We start from the raw sequence: 17,623 nt of genomic DNA, 5'->3' as shown, positions 1-17,623 counted from the left end.
CGAGTAGTTACAAATAAAGCTCAAGTGTGTAGAAATTACTTAAATAAATATTCAAATACAGAGCTTTTTTGGTACTTACTCCATCTGGATTATACTTGGGAACGCCACCAAACGTCGTCGCACTGCAAAATTCACCAAGAACATCTTCGAGTTTTCTTGATGAATCTGTGAAGCATGGTAATAAAAATTAAACACTGAATTTTAAATTAGATTAGAAAAAATTTAATTGATAAAGTCAAATAAAAAAAAAAATTAAAATACTAAATACATTTAAGTTTTATTCACCAAGTACTTTATAATCAATTTTTTTTTCTTGTTTTTTATCTTACCACTTTATAATTAACTTTTTCTATCCACTTTTTGATCACAAACTTCTATTAATGAAGTACACAATCATAAGAAAAAATTGAAAAAAAAAATAAAAATTCAATTAAATTATTTAAATCAGTTTTACTTTTGATAATTAAATCTTTGAAAACTTGTAGGACTTAAGGAGGACTTAGAAATTTATTTATTATGATTGAATCAAGTATTGAAGAGAATTTCTAAATCTTTTTATTATTAATTAAAATTTTTTAAGCATCCAAATATAACCTTCTTAAGGCCTACTTTAGAAGTAACTGAACAAAAACCAATTTTTTTGTAAATTTATTGATAAAAATTTGATCTAATTTTTATTAAAGACAAAATTAGATACTAATGGAGATATAAGTGAATGATAATAGCATTATTAATAATAAAAATAATAGTTACAAAAGCATTAAAAGAAAAAAAAAAAGATAAAAAATGATGTTGACACTAGTGTAAATAATATAAAATATCGTAAAAAGCAGTAGTGGGTGTAAATAATTCAACTGACTACTTGATCGTTGTGTTCCTCAATCGGTTGAAGAAAATAGAGATTCAAAGGCTAAAAATATATCATATACATTTACTACATTATGACGTCAAGCGGTTAAAGATCTAACTCAAGGGTTTTCTATTAATACTTGAATACTTTCTAATTAAAAAACTTTTATCGAAAATAATCATTCATTATTACTAGTCAATCAATTCATTCATTGATTACTTTTGATCAATCAAAAACTTTATATCTGTCTAGTTATTTTATTTTCCTTTCAATCATTTCTTTAATTCATTTATCAACTCATCATTGAAAAAAAAAAAAAAAACTTTTTTTATTTTTTTTACAACGAAATAATTTTTTCTTTTTCTTTTTTTTTGGTTTTTAATGATTTTCTAGTTAATCGAAAAGAGAAAATAAATATTACACGATAATGTTTTTTGATAGATTCCAGTGAGTTTAGTGTTGATTATTTATGTTCACTTACAAGCTGCTAAATCTTGAAGCTGTTGAAATTCCGCAGGTGATAATTTATCCCACTGAAGAGTCATCCTCATGCTAAGGTGCTTCGGGTTGAGGTGAAGAAACCCGACTTTGATTAATTACTGACACTGTCACCTAAAGAACAGTCAAAAAAAAATTTATTCAACTATGAATCATTAATTTTATAATAAATTAAACTTTAACATCAAAACATAAAATGATTTATTAGTTTTTCGTTATCCTAATAATAAATTTATTTTTATAATGTGATCATTATCTAGCCTAATATTGATGTACTAAAAATAATAACTTGGGTTAGGCTGCGATTTTTTATCCCCCATTAGTTTATGTTTTTAAGAGATGCATAGGCATTCTTTATTCTCACCAGTAAATTCCACATTTATATAAAATATAATTTAGACGTTATTTTAATGATATTTGAACAATATCTTTAATGTTAGAATTGGTTGTGAATTTCTCAAAAAAAATTGATTGTGTTTTTCAAAAAAAACATAATGAAAGAATAAAAATAATTAGGTTATGAATAAAGATATTTGTTCGATGTCAAGTTAAATATTTATAAAATTTTAAAATATTTTTTATTAATATATAAATTTGACATTGATATATAATTATTCTAATCAAAACAACCCTTACTTATTTAAAAAAAATTTTTTTAATTATATTTTTTAAGAAAAATGATGGAAATATCGCGTTTATAACACTGTAAATTTTAGTGTTTTATTTTAAAACATTAAAAGTGATTTAAAACATCAAAAGTCTCGATTTTAAAACACTTTAAATTATTTTAATTAAATTTATTTTTTTATTTTTAATAATAATAATAATAATAATAATAATAATAATAATAATAATTATAATTAATTAAATAAAAAAAATTAATTAAATTAAATAAAAAAATACTTTTAATGTTTTAAAATAAAACACTAAAATTTACAGTTAATATATAGATAATAATTATTGTTGTAAAAGTAATTTTTTATTTTTTGAATAAAAAATAAAATTAAAAGTTAACGAGATAAATGATGAAATTTATAAGTACCACCAGAGTACAGAAATTTTTACAATTATTCAACATATACGAGGATATTTAACTCAAAAATATTTCACATAAAAAGAATTTTCTTTCTAAAATTTAATTCAAGTACTAAAGTGTAAAGTTTTATATGATAAAAATAAAATAAAACATTGCACAACAAATTATAAAATATTATGTTCTATTTATTTTATTAAAATTTCATCTTTCTTAACACTTTATAATATCACAAAAACAACCTCTCCACCCTTTGCTTACATCAACCCCACAACTTTATTCAATTTTTTCCTCTCACCCTCACTAATCTTTCAAACTCAATTTTCACTAAATATTTTAACGTCATCATTAATTACATCTATTTTGTTTTGACTTTATTTTTTTTTTTTTTTACTCGATTGGTAATAACGAATTTGATCTCATCGACATTTTGCGTGATTAAATCAATTGATGAGCTTTTTAATAAATAATTTTTATTATTCATCCAATTAGTAGAGCTTTTTTGAGCTTTTTTTTTTTAATTTTTGACAACGAAGTGAGTAAAAAAAATATCTATCAATAATTTCATGACAGTAAAGATCTTCTGGCTTTTCTATGATTAATATTAAATAATTGTAAATAAAGCAGAGCTTTTAAAAGCCTCCTATTATTATGAAATAGTGATAAAATAATTGGAAAAAATTTTTAAAAATAGTTTTAGTATGTTTTAGGTGTGTATTAATTAGTGAATATTATAAAGTGATTGATTAAGTTATCACAATTTTTTTATTATTAACAAAAAAGCTGAGCTTTCAACTCCAAACATCTGTATTTATGACAAGTAGGTCAAATAAACGATTTCCAAGTATAAAACTTTTCAAAAATAAATTTCGTAAATTTGGTCAATTGCTAAATCAACAATTTCACGAGTAATGGAATTGATAATATCATACTTATGACCTCTTCTAAAATTTCACGCCATTTTTGTGGTTTAATTTATTTGGAATTTATTCCACTTGGTCCAGAAATCAATTAACTTCCAACATATTGAATATTTATTACAAAATTTTTTTTTTTTTCATTCTTTTCACTTGATTTCAATTTTTTAAAGATAAATCACTATATCATCAATATTTTTCCTATTATTATTTTATGATAAAATTTGTTATTTTTTTGTTTCGTTTATTATTAATTCACAATTCATACAGCACATAAAGAATATTTTTTTACTCTATGAAATATTCTCTTTTATATATTCCTTCAATCAGTCATACACAGAATGCATGAAAAATCGCTTTATCATGTAGGAAAAATTTATTTTAACATGTGTTGTTGATAAATTCACTTTTCTGTAATGAAATCATGGTTTATTTACAACAAAACAACAATAAAACTACATGTTTATTTATTTTTTATAACTGATATCAATAAATATCAATCAAACTTCAAATTTTGAATGGCAATAAAATACTTATTATTTATTTCAAATTAAAATTTTAACATTCGAGAGCTTTAAAAGCTCCAACTAGGCTATTTTAACTCAATTATTTCTCTACTTAATTTAAAACTAAATACTTTTTTGCTGTCATATTTCAACAAATAATTTTTTTTCTTTTTTTTTAAAGTTACTATCTTAGAAAAAAGGAACTTTTTTAACATTAAAAGCTCTTTTGTTCATCTAAAGAATTAAAAGATAATTTTGTCGAGTTGATTAGCTATAAAAGTACGATTTTTTATTTTTTTGTTGATAATAATAAAGGTAATAAATAAAAAACTATTATGTGTCTTTCCTCTTTAAAATGTCCTCCTATATCCTGTTATTGTCCCAATTCGTAAAGGTATTGATTCGTTGGCTACACAACTAAAAAAGCAACTAGATTTCTTTGAATTCTGAACATACCCCTTATTGACACTGCCCGCAACTAATGGCTTGAATTTATTTACTCTGTTTTTTTATGCACCACACAATGACCTAAATAAATTATTATTTTTTTTTTTAATTTCAATTTTAAAGTAGACAAATTTAATGGAGAATATTATTCATTCTTTACCACGTGAGCTTTTTTTTTACCATAATTTTTTTCAGGAATTATTTAAAAATAAAAAACGAATGTCGATATAACCTCCTTTACAATTATTTTACCTCAATAAATGAATTTTTTTATTTTTTTATTTTCGGTCTCTTCGTAATGAATTTTTCAGCGTAATTATAAAAATTGGAATAGAAAAATGAGCTTTCAAGCTTTGAAAGCTTATCATTTTGCGGTGAATCCTGCTGGAAAAATTTTTGGAAAATTCAGTTTAAAATACAGTTCACGAACTTTCAGAACAAATAATAGTTAGAAATATCAAAAATAAACAAAAAAAAATGTTTTTGCATACATTCTTTTGTCTTTATTTTTAATTCATTCCAAAGATAAATAAAAATTTTTCAATGGATGGATAAAAAAGTAGAACATTTGAGCTTTAAAATGCACTTTGATTATTTGAAATTCGGCCATTTTTTTTTTTACTATGATTGGGCCATTCAAAAATCCCCATATAATTTTTTATTTTTTATTAATTTTTTTTTTTTTTTTTTTTTTTTTAAATTCTCTATTTTATTAAATATAATACAAGTATACATGCTTGTTTTATTTATCTATTATTTTTATTTATTTATTTAGAGAGAATTTCAACTCTGTGAATCACAAATATTCCTGTAATTAGCACTCATAGCATATACACCAAACAAAATAAGTCAATATTCATTAAATTTGTATAATTCTCATTTATTATTCTTTAATTGACTTAAAACAAACAAAAATTATTCCAAATCCTTTCTTCTAATTAACATCTGTTTAACTTAAAAAAAATAATCAAAATCATCTCATATTAATATGACGTCACATAATAGAAGAATTATCGTTAGATAGACAACATAATTGACTTTTAGTATCCTTCCCATTTCCGTTAATCCCTGACTCGAAAGAGAAAACAATTTACCGTTCAATGAAGGATACGTATTGGATGCAATTTGTGACTGCAATGGAAATTTTTAAAAAATGTGTAGTCTTGGTAAATGATGGATTTGCTATTGGAAAACGAGTTATTTATAGATGATTACTTATAGCATTGGAAATAAAACCTAAATCCATAAAATCATTTTATCATTTATCTCAAATATTTTTACTTGTATTTTAAATTTTAATAAAATTATTTTTCAATCTTTGGTGAATTTTTAACCACTTAATTTCAAACATCACTAAATGTATAACAGGTCAGTGGTGTCAAGATTTCATTACTTCATAACAAAAAGATGAAAAAAAAAATTTTAAAAATAGAAAAGATACATAAATATGGCCATCTTACCCTGAATATTAATAGGGTAGAGACATTTTATTAGATATGAAATTTGTATTTGTTTGAATAAAGGATACAGATGTTGAAATAAGAAAAGCGTGAATAATATGATGATATAAAGAAGAAGGAGCTTTATATTTCCGGCAATTAAACTTCCATAGGATTATTAAACCACGAAGTTTGGTTTGATGGTAATATTAGTACGCATATCATATGAGATGATATCATGTAAGTTAGAGTGTATGAGATTGAAATCTAACTTACTGATCCACTTGGCAAGAGTCCCAAATTGTCTTGAAACCTACGCTATACCTACAGAATACACAATAATACTATCAAAAATTCGGTCAATTTGAACTTCGATTTCAAGAAGCTGAGCTTTCTTTATTTATTTAGACAATAAATTCATATTTGGGTCAATTTTCTTCGATAAAAGTCACCAATTTTGAAGAAATAAAAATTTTCAATGACTTTGAAAATCAATTTTGACTGAAAATCTACACTAAAAAATTTATATTGAGCTTTAAAAGCTCGAAAAGCATAAAAACTCGTTTGTTTTAATAAAATTTCTCTTCAAATGTATCATTTAAAATTCAATAATTTAAAATCACTTTTCAGAATTAATTGTTTTTTTTTTTTGCATCAATAATGTGTCAAATAATTTTTGCAATTAACGATTTATTTATAATTTTTAACTTTTACAAAGCTTTTAAAGCTCAATTAATAAAATATATTAACAAATTATGCAATAACACTAGAGTAAATACATCATCTCTTGTTTTAAAATTTTTCATTGAGCTTTTTAAGCTCTTTTTTTATTATCATTAGTTTTCTAAGCTTTTATTGGTGAATTCAGAAGACTAAAATTCACCAAAAACTTCTAGAAAAATGGAAGAATTTGTTCGAAGATTTCTAAAGGGTGAATTTTTTGTATTTTCTCTTTCAACTTCTTCGACACAACTTTAAGTTTTTACACTCAAGTTTTTGGTGTGAAGTAATTTTCAGTTAAAATCGTCTTGAGTAGTGTCAAAACATATAGTTTTTTTATTGTTATAATTCACGACAAATGTCACCAAATCGAACGAAAAATTGTAATAATCATTATAAAATATCTGCTGAATAATTTGAAAAAAAGTTTGGACAATAAATTAGAGCTTTTTTAGATTTTAAATCAACTGTAGGGCGGTATTTTTCAGTTGTGAGTAATGGAGAGGGTGATGCATCTATCTCTAGAACTTTAAAGCTGATAAAAACTAAAGCAATTAACAAAATTAGCATATTAGGTCAAATAATATCCAAAAAATTTCTCTTTTTTTTATCATTAATTTTTTATTAAAAGCTTTTCCATTCATTTACTCATTTATAATTGTTAGAAAGAGATATTTTATTAACATTTACAACTAATAAATATTAATTTATTTTTATAATCAATATTTAATTCCAAGAAAAAAGCTTAATGGAATCTTAAAGTTTAAAAATCACAATTTTAGTCGAGCTTTAGAGCTTTTAATTCCTTTAATAATTTGAAAATCAATTAATTTTTTTGATTAATGGCAAAATATATATGGAGAATGTACGAACAAAACTAGAGTCATGTTTTGGATTGAGGAATAAATAGAGGAAACAACAGCAAACTAATGATAAAACAAACTTCCACCTATCCCAATGATTTATCATCAATTTATGACATTTTTATGAAAAAATATAAATCCCAATAAAACTAAAGACGTAAGTTCTAACAGAAAAAAAAAACTAGATATTTATGACACACAAGTGGCTGTGTGACATGGTAGAAAATAATTAACACGACATTTTAACATGACACGATGTTACGAATTAGTTTTAGTAAAATCACTGCCGTCTATTCTGATACTAAATACTTTACGACATTTAATATTGACGTGCTTTTAAGGCAGTTTATTGTTTCTTTTTTTTCTTATTTATTTATTCAATGCTATTAAAATACTGCAGTAAAATTGAGAAGGTTCAAAAAAATGTGTATATATATGTAAGTTAGGAAGTTTGATGAAATAAAAATTCTATTCTCTGAAGAATTTTTATTTCAATGCATACACGATAAGTTTTGAACAAAGTACAACTAGTTTACTTTAAACAATATTAAAATGGCATTCATTTTTAACATAGTATTATTAAAAAATTTCCAGATATTTTTTTTCTTTTTTAAATTTAAAATTTTTTAACGACCAATAAAAGGATTGAATTGCCAATAAAAAAAATAGCCTGACTGAATAATAAAATTTTCAGTGGCCATATTGTCATAAATATTTTAATCTATATAAGATAATTTTATCATCGATCAATATTTTATTCTAAAAGTGGATAAAAATTTAATATGAATTCTATTTGAAAACGACATATTTACTACGTTGAGTGCCAAGTGGTTAAACATGACTTTTCATTTAGACCACGTGGATAGCTTGGCGACCTACGGTGTAGAACCGACATTGAAACGTTCATAATAAATGTCTCTAGGAATATTATATAATGGTTAATAAAATAAATTGGTTGAAAATCATTTTCATTATTATTTTCTATGTAAATTGCTATATTCCATCATAGCAATATTGTCAACGAGTTAATTAACATTTTATTATAAATTAGTGACATTTAATTTTGTCATAAAGAAGTTATTCAAAATTAATGCAAATATCTAGGGATTTTTAGGTTGATTAGAGAGGAAAATTTAGAAACCATCTAGGGATATTTATAACTATTAAACGATATTTTCGATCATCTAGGGATTATTTTAAAATTATGACAATTTTGCGATCATCTAGGGATATTTCAAATTTTTCTAGGGATTTTTTCTGAGTTATCTAGAAAATGTTGAGTTGTTTAAAATTAATAGAAAATCTATGGGGATTTTTTTTAAATATATAGAGATTTTTTAAATTACATCTAGAGACATCTAGGGATTTTTTAGACGGCCTAGGGAATTTTTTGGAAATATTTCAAAAAAAAATTTTTTTTTTTCGAACTAATTTTCTAACAAGATGTTAAGTAGAAAAAAATTGTTTTAAAAAATTATTAATATTTTACGATTAAAAATAAATTATAGTGAAAAAATATGGTTTTATTTGTGGAAATTAATATTAACCATACTTGGCTGTTATTCTCCAAGTGTTAATTAATATTAAAAAATTATCCATTAACCTTTCTACAGTTAAATTCTAATTAAAAGAAAGCTAGAGAAGGAAAGGAATTTTTATTAGAAATTTTTTCTATGTCTAGGACAGCTCGTGCCCATGGAAAACTACCTTTGACAGCGTTAAGTTTATTTCTACATGATTGGCGAGGTCGTTTGGGATGAAAAGGTAATGCTTAAACCCCCGTGAATGAATTACGATCACGTACGTCCGGTATATATCTTGGTAGTATTTTTAGCTTGTTCGTTAACCAGTTGCGCGCATGTTTTCATCATCCCTTTAATATTATCGCCATCATGGTGTTATTAATTTACCGTTCTAATTAAATCGATTACATTTGTTGGATTTTTTTTTTTGTCATTATCAACAAGTAATGATACAATAAAAGTATACTAATCATTACAAGAATTTTATCAAAATTGGCACTTAGATATTAATTTTATTAATTAATAAAAGTAGAAAGAAAATTTTTGAATCAAGTTTTATCAATGTTTGTGTCACTCACGGATGTAAACCAGCTTTAAATTAATTTTAAAAAGTATTCTTATGTAATTTAAGACTTAAAAAAAAAATTGTCAACATTGTTGATAATATTTATACTATTTCTAAGGTTTCAAAATATTTTTTAATCAATTTTATCTATTATTTGTTCCAATAGCATACTGCATAGGGATTTTTTTAATTCCATCAAAAAACAGTAATATTATCCTTTCGTAAACAAATAAAAATAACAACAAACAATATTTCCAACAATATTTGACTGATATTAGTGTTGATTTATAACTATCAAAATATTTTTACAAAAATTTCAGTCATAAGCAAAAATTTCTATAAAAATTCCAATTTTTGATACAATATTATTACCAACAATATTGTAACAGAAAAGAAAATGTTTAACTTAAAATATTTAACAATTGGATACTCAAGTGTTTATCATATTAAATGTTATAAACAAATTATAGCATTTAAGTAGACGTCTATAAACGTTTAAAATTTTTCAACAAAAAACGCTATAGTTTATTTATTGCATTAAATTAATTTTAAAATTATCTCAAGGATATAATTGTTAATTTGAGACAATAAAAAATTATTTAATAACATTTAAATAAATAATTTCTAACTTAAAATCATTTTAAATTACTGTAAATTTTAGTGTTTTATTTTAAAACATTAAAAGTCTCGATTTTAAAACAGTTTAAATTATTTTTTTATTTTTAATTCTTATCATATAATAATAAATAATTAAATAAAAAAATTAATTAAATTAAATAACAAAACACTTAAAAAATGTTTTAAAATCGAGACAAATTTTAATCAAATGCGTTGACGTCATATTAAAACACTTTTTAATGTTTTAATATAAAACACTATAATTTACATTGAAGTATCTCATATATATATTACCTCTTCTCGATTCTCTCCCTAAAAATAAACTGTCAAGATAATTTTTACTATCCCTCAATTTTGATAAATCCAATAGTATCATTTCAATAAATGTTCATATTCCCTCCAAAAATTTTTATCCCAACATATATCTGGCATGAGTTTCATTTTTTGACTCCGTCCACTGCTTATTCCACGAAACCTACGCAAATCACGGATAAATAAATCACACCACGTGTATATAAACTCAATGTAAATAATCAGCTATGTAAGATAAATATTATACATATATATTACGTAATTTTGTTAGTCTCTATAGTAACTTTATTACCTGAAATCCTAATATTTTATTATTTTATCAAATAACCATCCTTTTTATCACAACTTAGTTATTATGCAATAACTTTTTACAATAAATTCAAAACAAAAAGAACATCTGTAGTTTTTTTTTTCTATTATCAACAACAAAGGAAACATATTAAAGTTACATCTATTGTACAGGAACATAATGCAACACAAAGCATTCTTTGAATATATAATTAATATCTTATTTAAGTTGCAACGTATTTAATAATATTTTAATAGAAGCTCATTTATGAGAGAATATTAGGAAGTAAGATAATTAAAATAGACATTATATTTTTACAGTGAAATATAATGATGCTTAGAACAAATGGTTTAGTTTAATATTAACATTTCTTATCTTTATTAACAGAAAAAAGAGAAGCTTATCATTTATTTAAGTATTACACTCTTTTGACTGAGTTTAATCTTCGTAATAAATAGTAAAATAAATAATTTTAACACTTGGGAATATTACCAAGCAGCTCAATGATGTAAAGTATACTTCCAAGATTACCATAAAAAATTACACTTCAATTATATCAATTTATTTGTCCTTGAATTAATAATTATTTATTTAAAGAGATGCAAAAAATTGTAATTATTTTCAAAATTCTGTATTTCAGTGAAAAATAGTCGAATTTCGATCAATGAAAGCTCATTTTAAAGCTCATTATTTTATCTTAAATCTCCAATAGTTGAAAAAAAATTTTAATCATTCTGAAATTCGAGAAAAATTGAGTTAAAGAGGGATGTGTGTGTAAATCAAAGAAATTATTGAGTTTTAGTTAATAAAAGTTTTACACAACAATGAAATTTTATATTTCCAATTTGATGGAGTTATCTTATTGAGAGAGAAGTACTTGAAAAAAGCTTGACTTAGATTTATAGAAAAAAAAAAGCATGTTAAAGTGCTCTTCAACTTCAAACAGAAAAAACCGCAATTTTTTTCTTACTTTTTTCTGTAGTAAAAAGAAGTTGAAATTTTTTTTCATTGATGTCTCTTTTAAGTGCAACTTGCGAGCTTTAAAATGCGCTTTGATTCGTTAAAATTCGATTATTATTCACTTAGATACAACATTTTAAACATCACATAATGATTAACATTTCTAATAATTATCCAATATTTAAATACAATTAATCTATCTAATATTTAAATACAATTAATTAATTATAATTAATTAATTATTTATCATTTTTACGAATAAAAAAAGACTGATCCCAACACTTAATAAAAAATAAAAATTTCAACCGTTAAATGATATTAATGTCTGACCAAATATTGTTGATACTACTTAAATCATAACAATACTTGACAGATAATCGACAAAATATATACGTGTATATAAAATAATATTTATGTATCCCAAAATACAATTAGATTGATAACAATAAACTGTTCAACTTCATATTTCTGTATCTCATCGAGAGATCTCATATGAAGCGTCGAAATTTGATTTGTTTCGAGTTCAAGTTAGTTTACCCTCAATTTGTGGTTTATTTAGTGCATTTGATCTAACAGTGTGCTTTGACGTGTAGTAGATATACGATAAAGCCAATAGAATCAATCGTAACAAAAAACAAGAATAATGAAGTGGTTGATTTACACTAATGAAGTCTAAAAATGATAAAATAAAAAAATAAGTTCTAGATGAAATTCTATCTGTTCTTACTACTTAACTTAATATTTTAATTAACTTTTGAAGGGGACTGTATTCAAAATATATCCCCATATTTCCTAGACTTTTTTTTATTCTTGCAATCACACTGAATTTAAATTATGTTATAATTAATTAATTGTCTATAGTAATCATTTTTAATTTTTTTATCAACTAAATTTTACTCTAATTTGGATCGTAAAAATTCCTTTAGAATTTTTTCCATGTGAATGAAATTTTATTATAATTTTTGTCTATTTTCTACTATTAGACAAACAATCACGCCCTTAAGAGAGTAATTATGCCTAAATCACAACATAACATTTAAAATGTCTGTAACTTATAACAATGCACTTCCAGGGTAATTTTTTTTAAATTAAATAATTCATTAATTAGTGAGGTCGAAGGTTAAGATAAATTTATGCTGTATAAAACTTTATCCATCAAAAAGTGTTATAATAAATGTAATCAATAATTAATTATTCAACTGAATTATATTGAATCTCATAAAAACATCAATCAATTCCATTTTATTAGCACGAATAAATAATCTACGAAAATCTCTCTAAACGTAACGACACCTAAAATTTAATATCAACAATAAAATTCTCATTTTCAAAAATATCAATCTAAATTAAACGACATTCATAAAATCTCAATCATTAAATCTGAACAAATCAGTAAACTCGTTTATTGTAAAATAAATAACATAAAATTATATTGAAATATTAAAATTCTCTCTTAAATTTCTAATCAAAAGTAGATTTTAAATGAATCCATTTGCTTTGTCTTTTTGCAAACAGTTTTAATTAAAACAATAATTATTAAGATTATCAAAAGAAATTTTTCCTTTGACTACATTTTTTATCTTCTTAATTAATAAAAACAATAAAAATCATCATAACAAAGACAAAAAGTTGAATTTTAAATTAGTACTTGACTTGATAGCAATATAGGTTAAAGAACTCCAATGAATAATTTGCATTTATTAATGCATTATTTATTATTTTAATATAAATAAAAATCATTTGCCATCTGAAAGCTATTTTTTAATTTTTTTACTTCATTTTGTTCAGATAAAAAATCCCTAATTATTAATTTAATAAAAAAAAAAAAAAATTAGGGTAAAAGTTACTAAACACTGAGGTAAAATTGGGGTAAAAATTATTAAAACTAAAATAACAATTAAACAAAAACAAATTGATTAGATTTTATTCCTTTGAATAGTAATTTTTACCCCAAGCTAAGTAAATTTTTACACTTATTCCAACTCTTCTATTAATTACTTAAATTAATGTAATTTGTTTCACGATATCTGAATTTAACTAATTACTTTGAAATTTGTTTTAAAGTGAGAGCAGTAAATTAGTCTGATATTATTTTACTCTTATAGAACTTTCTTGACTCTCAAATTATACCTGGCAAGGTAAAAAAAAAAAAAAACTACAGTCTTCTTTATTGATAAATTACCCGGAATTGATCGAAGAAGCTTTTGAATGAAAGAAAAAAAAAAAAATCAATTTATTTTTTTCTTGTCGAAATAGATTAATAATAAAATATATTTTCTTACTATTTTAAATCTAGAGGACAATGATTAATCATTAATAAATGGTCACTCGAACCGGACAATAGCTATCGAAGAATACTTCCGGTTTAATTTAATTGGCTCGTTGCCATGATTCAATTGAGATGTCACCGATGAATGGTTTCCTTCCTTTATATGAATAAATAAAAATTTTTTTATTCATTTTCAATTAAATTATAATAAATGTATAAACAAATAGTCTCCTGTTTTGTTCATCGATTATTATTATTTTTTTTATTTTTCATTTATTGAACGATTGTTTGAATAAACAAAAGGAAGCATATTGAATACAGTAAATGAGAATTTTTGAATGGGAAAAGAGTTAAGATAGTGATTGGAATAAATTTCAGAATGTAGTCAATAAATCCCAAAGGAAGTTGCTCGTTACTTGATATTAGAAATCTTATTAACCTCGCCTGAAGCTAACTGAAGCTTTATAGGAATTGCTACGACCCTTCTTATTTCAATTGAGTTACACTTAACGATCAAGATAGTCTTCACTCTCACACTGAGATATCGAATTAATATAATTACAATGCTATTACTTATAAAATATTCATTCTATCGCTTCGATTAATGAGTCAAGCTTTAAATTTTATTTACACTTAAAAATATATTTCTTTATTCAAATATACCAATTAAATACTATTTTATTAATTAATTACTATTATTATTATTAATACTAACATTGCTATTATTAACTTAATGAATATTAAAATGCTAATGACAAATTAATAAATTTAAAACCCCGATTTTATTTATAAATAATTTTAAGATATCATAGGGATAAAATTTTACCCCATTTGTATCATTTATAACCGATGTTTTAATTTAATAAGAATTGTGAAAAATAATTAATTAACCCTTCAGAGTTCGTTGTGTAAAAGTTATTCTTATTAATTTATTAAAAAATTATAATAAAATAATAAACTCGTTATTAATTACACAACTTTTTAAGTCGTGGCTTGCACAATTATGAAGTAAATTTTTTGCAGTAAACAAGTAACATATTAAATTGTCTGACAAACAAGATTAATTAACTATTTGTAAACTCTAACTTTAAAACAAACAAAACGTTAAAAAAATTTTAATTAATATATTATAAAATATATAAAAACAGTTCGAGATATACAAGGAAAAGTTTATTAAAATTTCAGGATCAATTTAAATAAAAAAAAAACAATGACGTCTCATGCTATGTCTTAGTCCTAATCATAAACTGATATAAATAAATCAGTTGCACATTGCTAGCAACAAATTCTGTCGTTTGTTTATCAATGTTTAGATGAAGACATATAAAAATATTTTACAACATTTAACCCTTTTCAATTATTTCTTCTCTTTATCTCAGAAGTGATCTCAAATCAGGTACAAAGAAAAGGATTGAGGGAAAATTATCCTTTTCTATAATAATTTTATTAAAAAAAAAAAATAAGTCTGAGGACACTTTGTCTGTGCTAACACGAGGAACTTCCCATTAGTAATTGTTTATAACAAATTTAAATAGTTATAAACAATGTGTAATTGTTGAAAGTCATATTTGGTTGTGAACAATAATGTCTAGTCAGTATCGACTCAATTTTCAAATGAAATTGTTATTGTTTGGCTTAAAAGTATTTTAGATAGTTAATCTTCTTATTTATTTATTAGTTATTTTGTTATAAAAAAAAACGGCTCGACCGAATTCGTTCAAATTTCACTCAGATCTTCTTTATGATAATAACTTTCGAATTAATTGTAGTTGAAGTCGATATCTTAATCCGTTTTTGAGATATCGAAAACGAAAAAAATGCTGACATCCGTACAGACATACGTACGTACGTACACACACACACATTATTTTAAAAATTGGTCAGTATGCTTGCAAATACCATGAAACGTGGAGATATAATGAAAATTCAAATTTTACCAATCAACCCAACTTCAATAACTTCCTAATGGGAAGTTAAAAAAAAATTATCACACTTGTGGTTTATTTCTTATTTTCCGTACCTGTACTCATCATGGTTTTTATTTCCACGATTCACCGTCCCTCTTACGGCCTAAATTTAAGTATTATAAACAACATATGTCAATCCTCATGAAATTAACAATATGTCAGTTTAACTGAACAACAATTCAAGCAAACAATAGGTATGTTGTTAATTTTAACTCCTGACTTGTCGACTATTAGTGGTACACTGCACAGAAATAATAAAATTTAATCAGCAGAATATTAATAATAATCCTATTTCTTTTTATTTCATAAAAATCTTCATCTTGTAGAATAAGTTTATTCATTCTAGACTACCTGATATAATTAAGATGAGCCTGTCGCGTCTTCTGAGTCAATGATTATCCATTGATAATTCCCATGGCATAGAAAGCTCGTCCTCCAGTCCTAATTACTCATTAGTCCAGTCAAATTAGTATGATTTGTCCACTTGTCTTCACTCAGTTATTCTATAGGCTCAAAATCGTCTCATACCTACTGACAAAGTGATACACGTCAGCTTCGTCAACTCAACACTAACGCACATCAGTCTACTCAATTATTTTTCTATGACAACTCTGGGTAAAAATTAACTGTAACTCGTCAGAACAACACAAGTTAGTTAAACAATTAATTGTTAAACTGTCATATTTACTTCAAATAAAATTTTCCAGTGAGGAAATTCTTTTTCAATTTAACAACTCAAACTTTCATCGACCAGTTTCATCGATTAAGTCAGCCATCTTGTGTATATTTAAGAGTTCAAATTGATTTACAACTCACCAGAAATCAATTATTATCTTTCTACATTGTGTCGAGTTCATCAATTGATTGATGTAGATCTTTTACTCATGATTAGCTTTTGATAACTTTCAGGCGTCATATTGGTAACAGTGTCAGTGAATGTATATGAATTCAACTCTACAAATACAATTCGGTGGTAAATTCAATAGTCAAAAGGAACTCTTTGATGAAAACTACTCAGTAAATTATAGTTGTATCGATTCCCTAGTAACGAACCCTGACATAAGAATTTTCGTCATCTACTTCAGAAAAATAACGGAAATATACGTAAATTATCAACATAGGACAAAATATCCAAATCTCACGTCAATTTTCAATACATTGTTTTTCAATTATTGTTAATTATTTTGTCATTTCAATTATTATGCTCCAAGTACTCCATTTAAAGACAGTACACTTGACTTTTCATTTCTATTCTCACACTGTAAATCTCAGTTTTCCAAAATGCATTACTTTAATACGGATAAGTGTGTTAAATATGACGGCATCCATTTGATTGAAATTGTAGTTACTTTTAATGCAGATCTAAGTGTGTAAAAAGTGACTACAATGTTAATCAAATGGATGACGTTATATTTAATACACTTATCCGTATTAAAATAATGCATTTTGGAAAACTGAAATTTACAGTGCATTCTTGATATTTCAGTTATAAAAAATCTACTGATCATTATATAGCAACAACGTGATTCAAATGACATCTATATCCAACCATTTTTTTTTAATTTTTTATTGGAAAGAATTATTGGTTTAAATGTTGAAATATGACGGAAATTTAAAAGAGAGAGGAAGAATAGAATAATCAAATGCTAAAAATTAGGGTATGCTCACAGATATCTTAAGTAAGTGAAGAAAAAGAAATTTAGCAAGTATATAGAGCAGAAGATGAATTGCTAAGAAGAAATGAAGCAGAATGCCCTCGAAAGAAGTGAAGCGAAAATTCACGTTGTACATCCGATAACCTCTCGAGTGAAGTGTGCATAAAAGAGCGCTACTAACCTATCGATTCC

At 24.1% G+C, this 17,623-nt stretch overlaps 1 protein-coding gene across 1 annotated transcript in view; it reads right to left on the bottom strand.

The window, feature by feature from the left end:
* LOC118067145 (diacylglycerol kinase 1-like) overlaps positions 1 to 17,623 on the bottom strand; it is a gene marked incomplete at its 3' end in the record, with an annotated part of 40,656 nt that overhangs the window by 17,863 nt on the left and 5,170 nt on the right. The window contains exons 2-3 of the mRNA XM_035083734.1: positions 1,332 to 1,462; positions 80 to 165 (exon numbers count right to left, since the gene is read on the bottom strand). Of these exons, the coding sequence (XP_034939625.1) occupies positions 80 to 165; positions 1,332 to 1,401 (156 nt within the window). The remainder of the gene's footprint in view (positions 1 to 79; positions 166 to 1,331; positions 1,463 to 17,623) is intronic.

Source organism: Chelonus insularis, unplaced genomic scaffold (genome assembly GCF_013357705.1).
Source record: "Chelonus insularis isolate UGA/USDA-ARS -01 unplaced genomic scaffold, ASM1335770v1 contig_365_pilon, whole genome shotgun sequence".
Lineage (NCBI taxonomy): Eukaryota > Metazoa > Arthropoda > Insecta > Hymenoptera > Braconidae > Chelonus > Chelonus insularis.
This window is presented reverse-complemented; position numbering and strand designations above follow the sequence as displayed.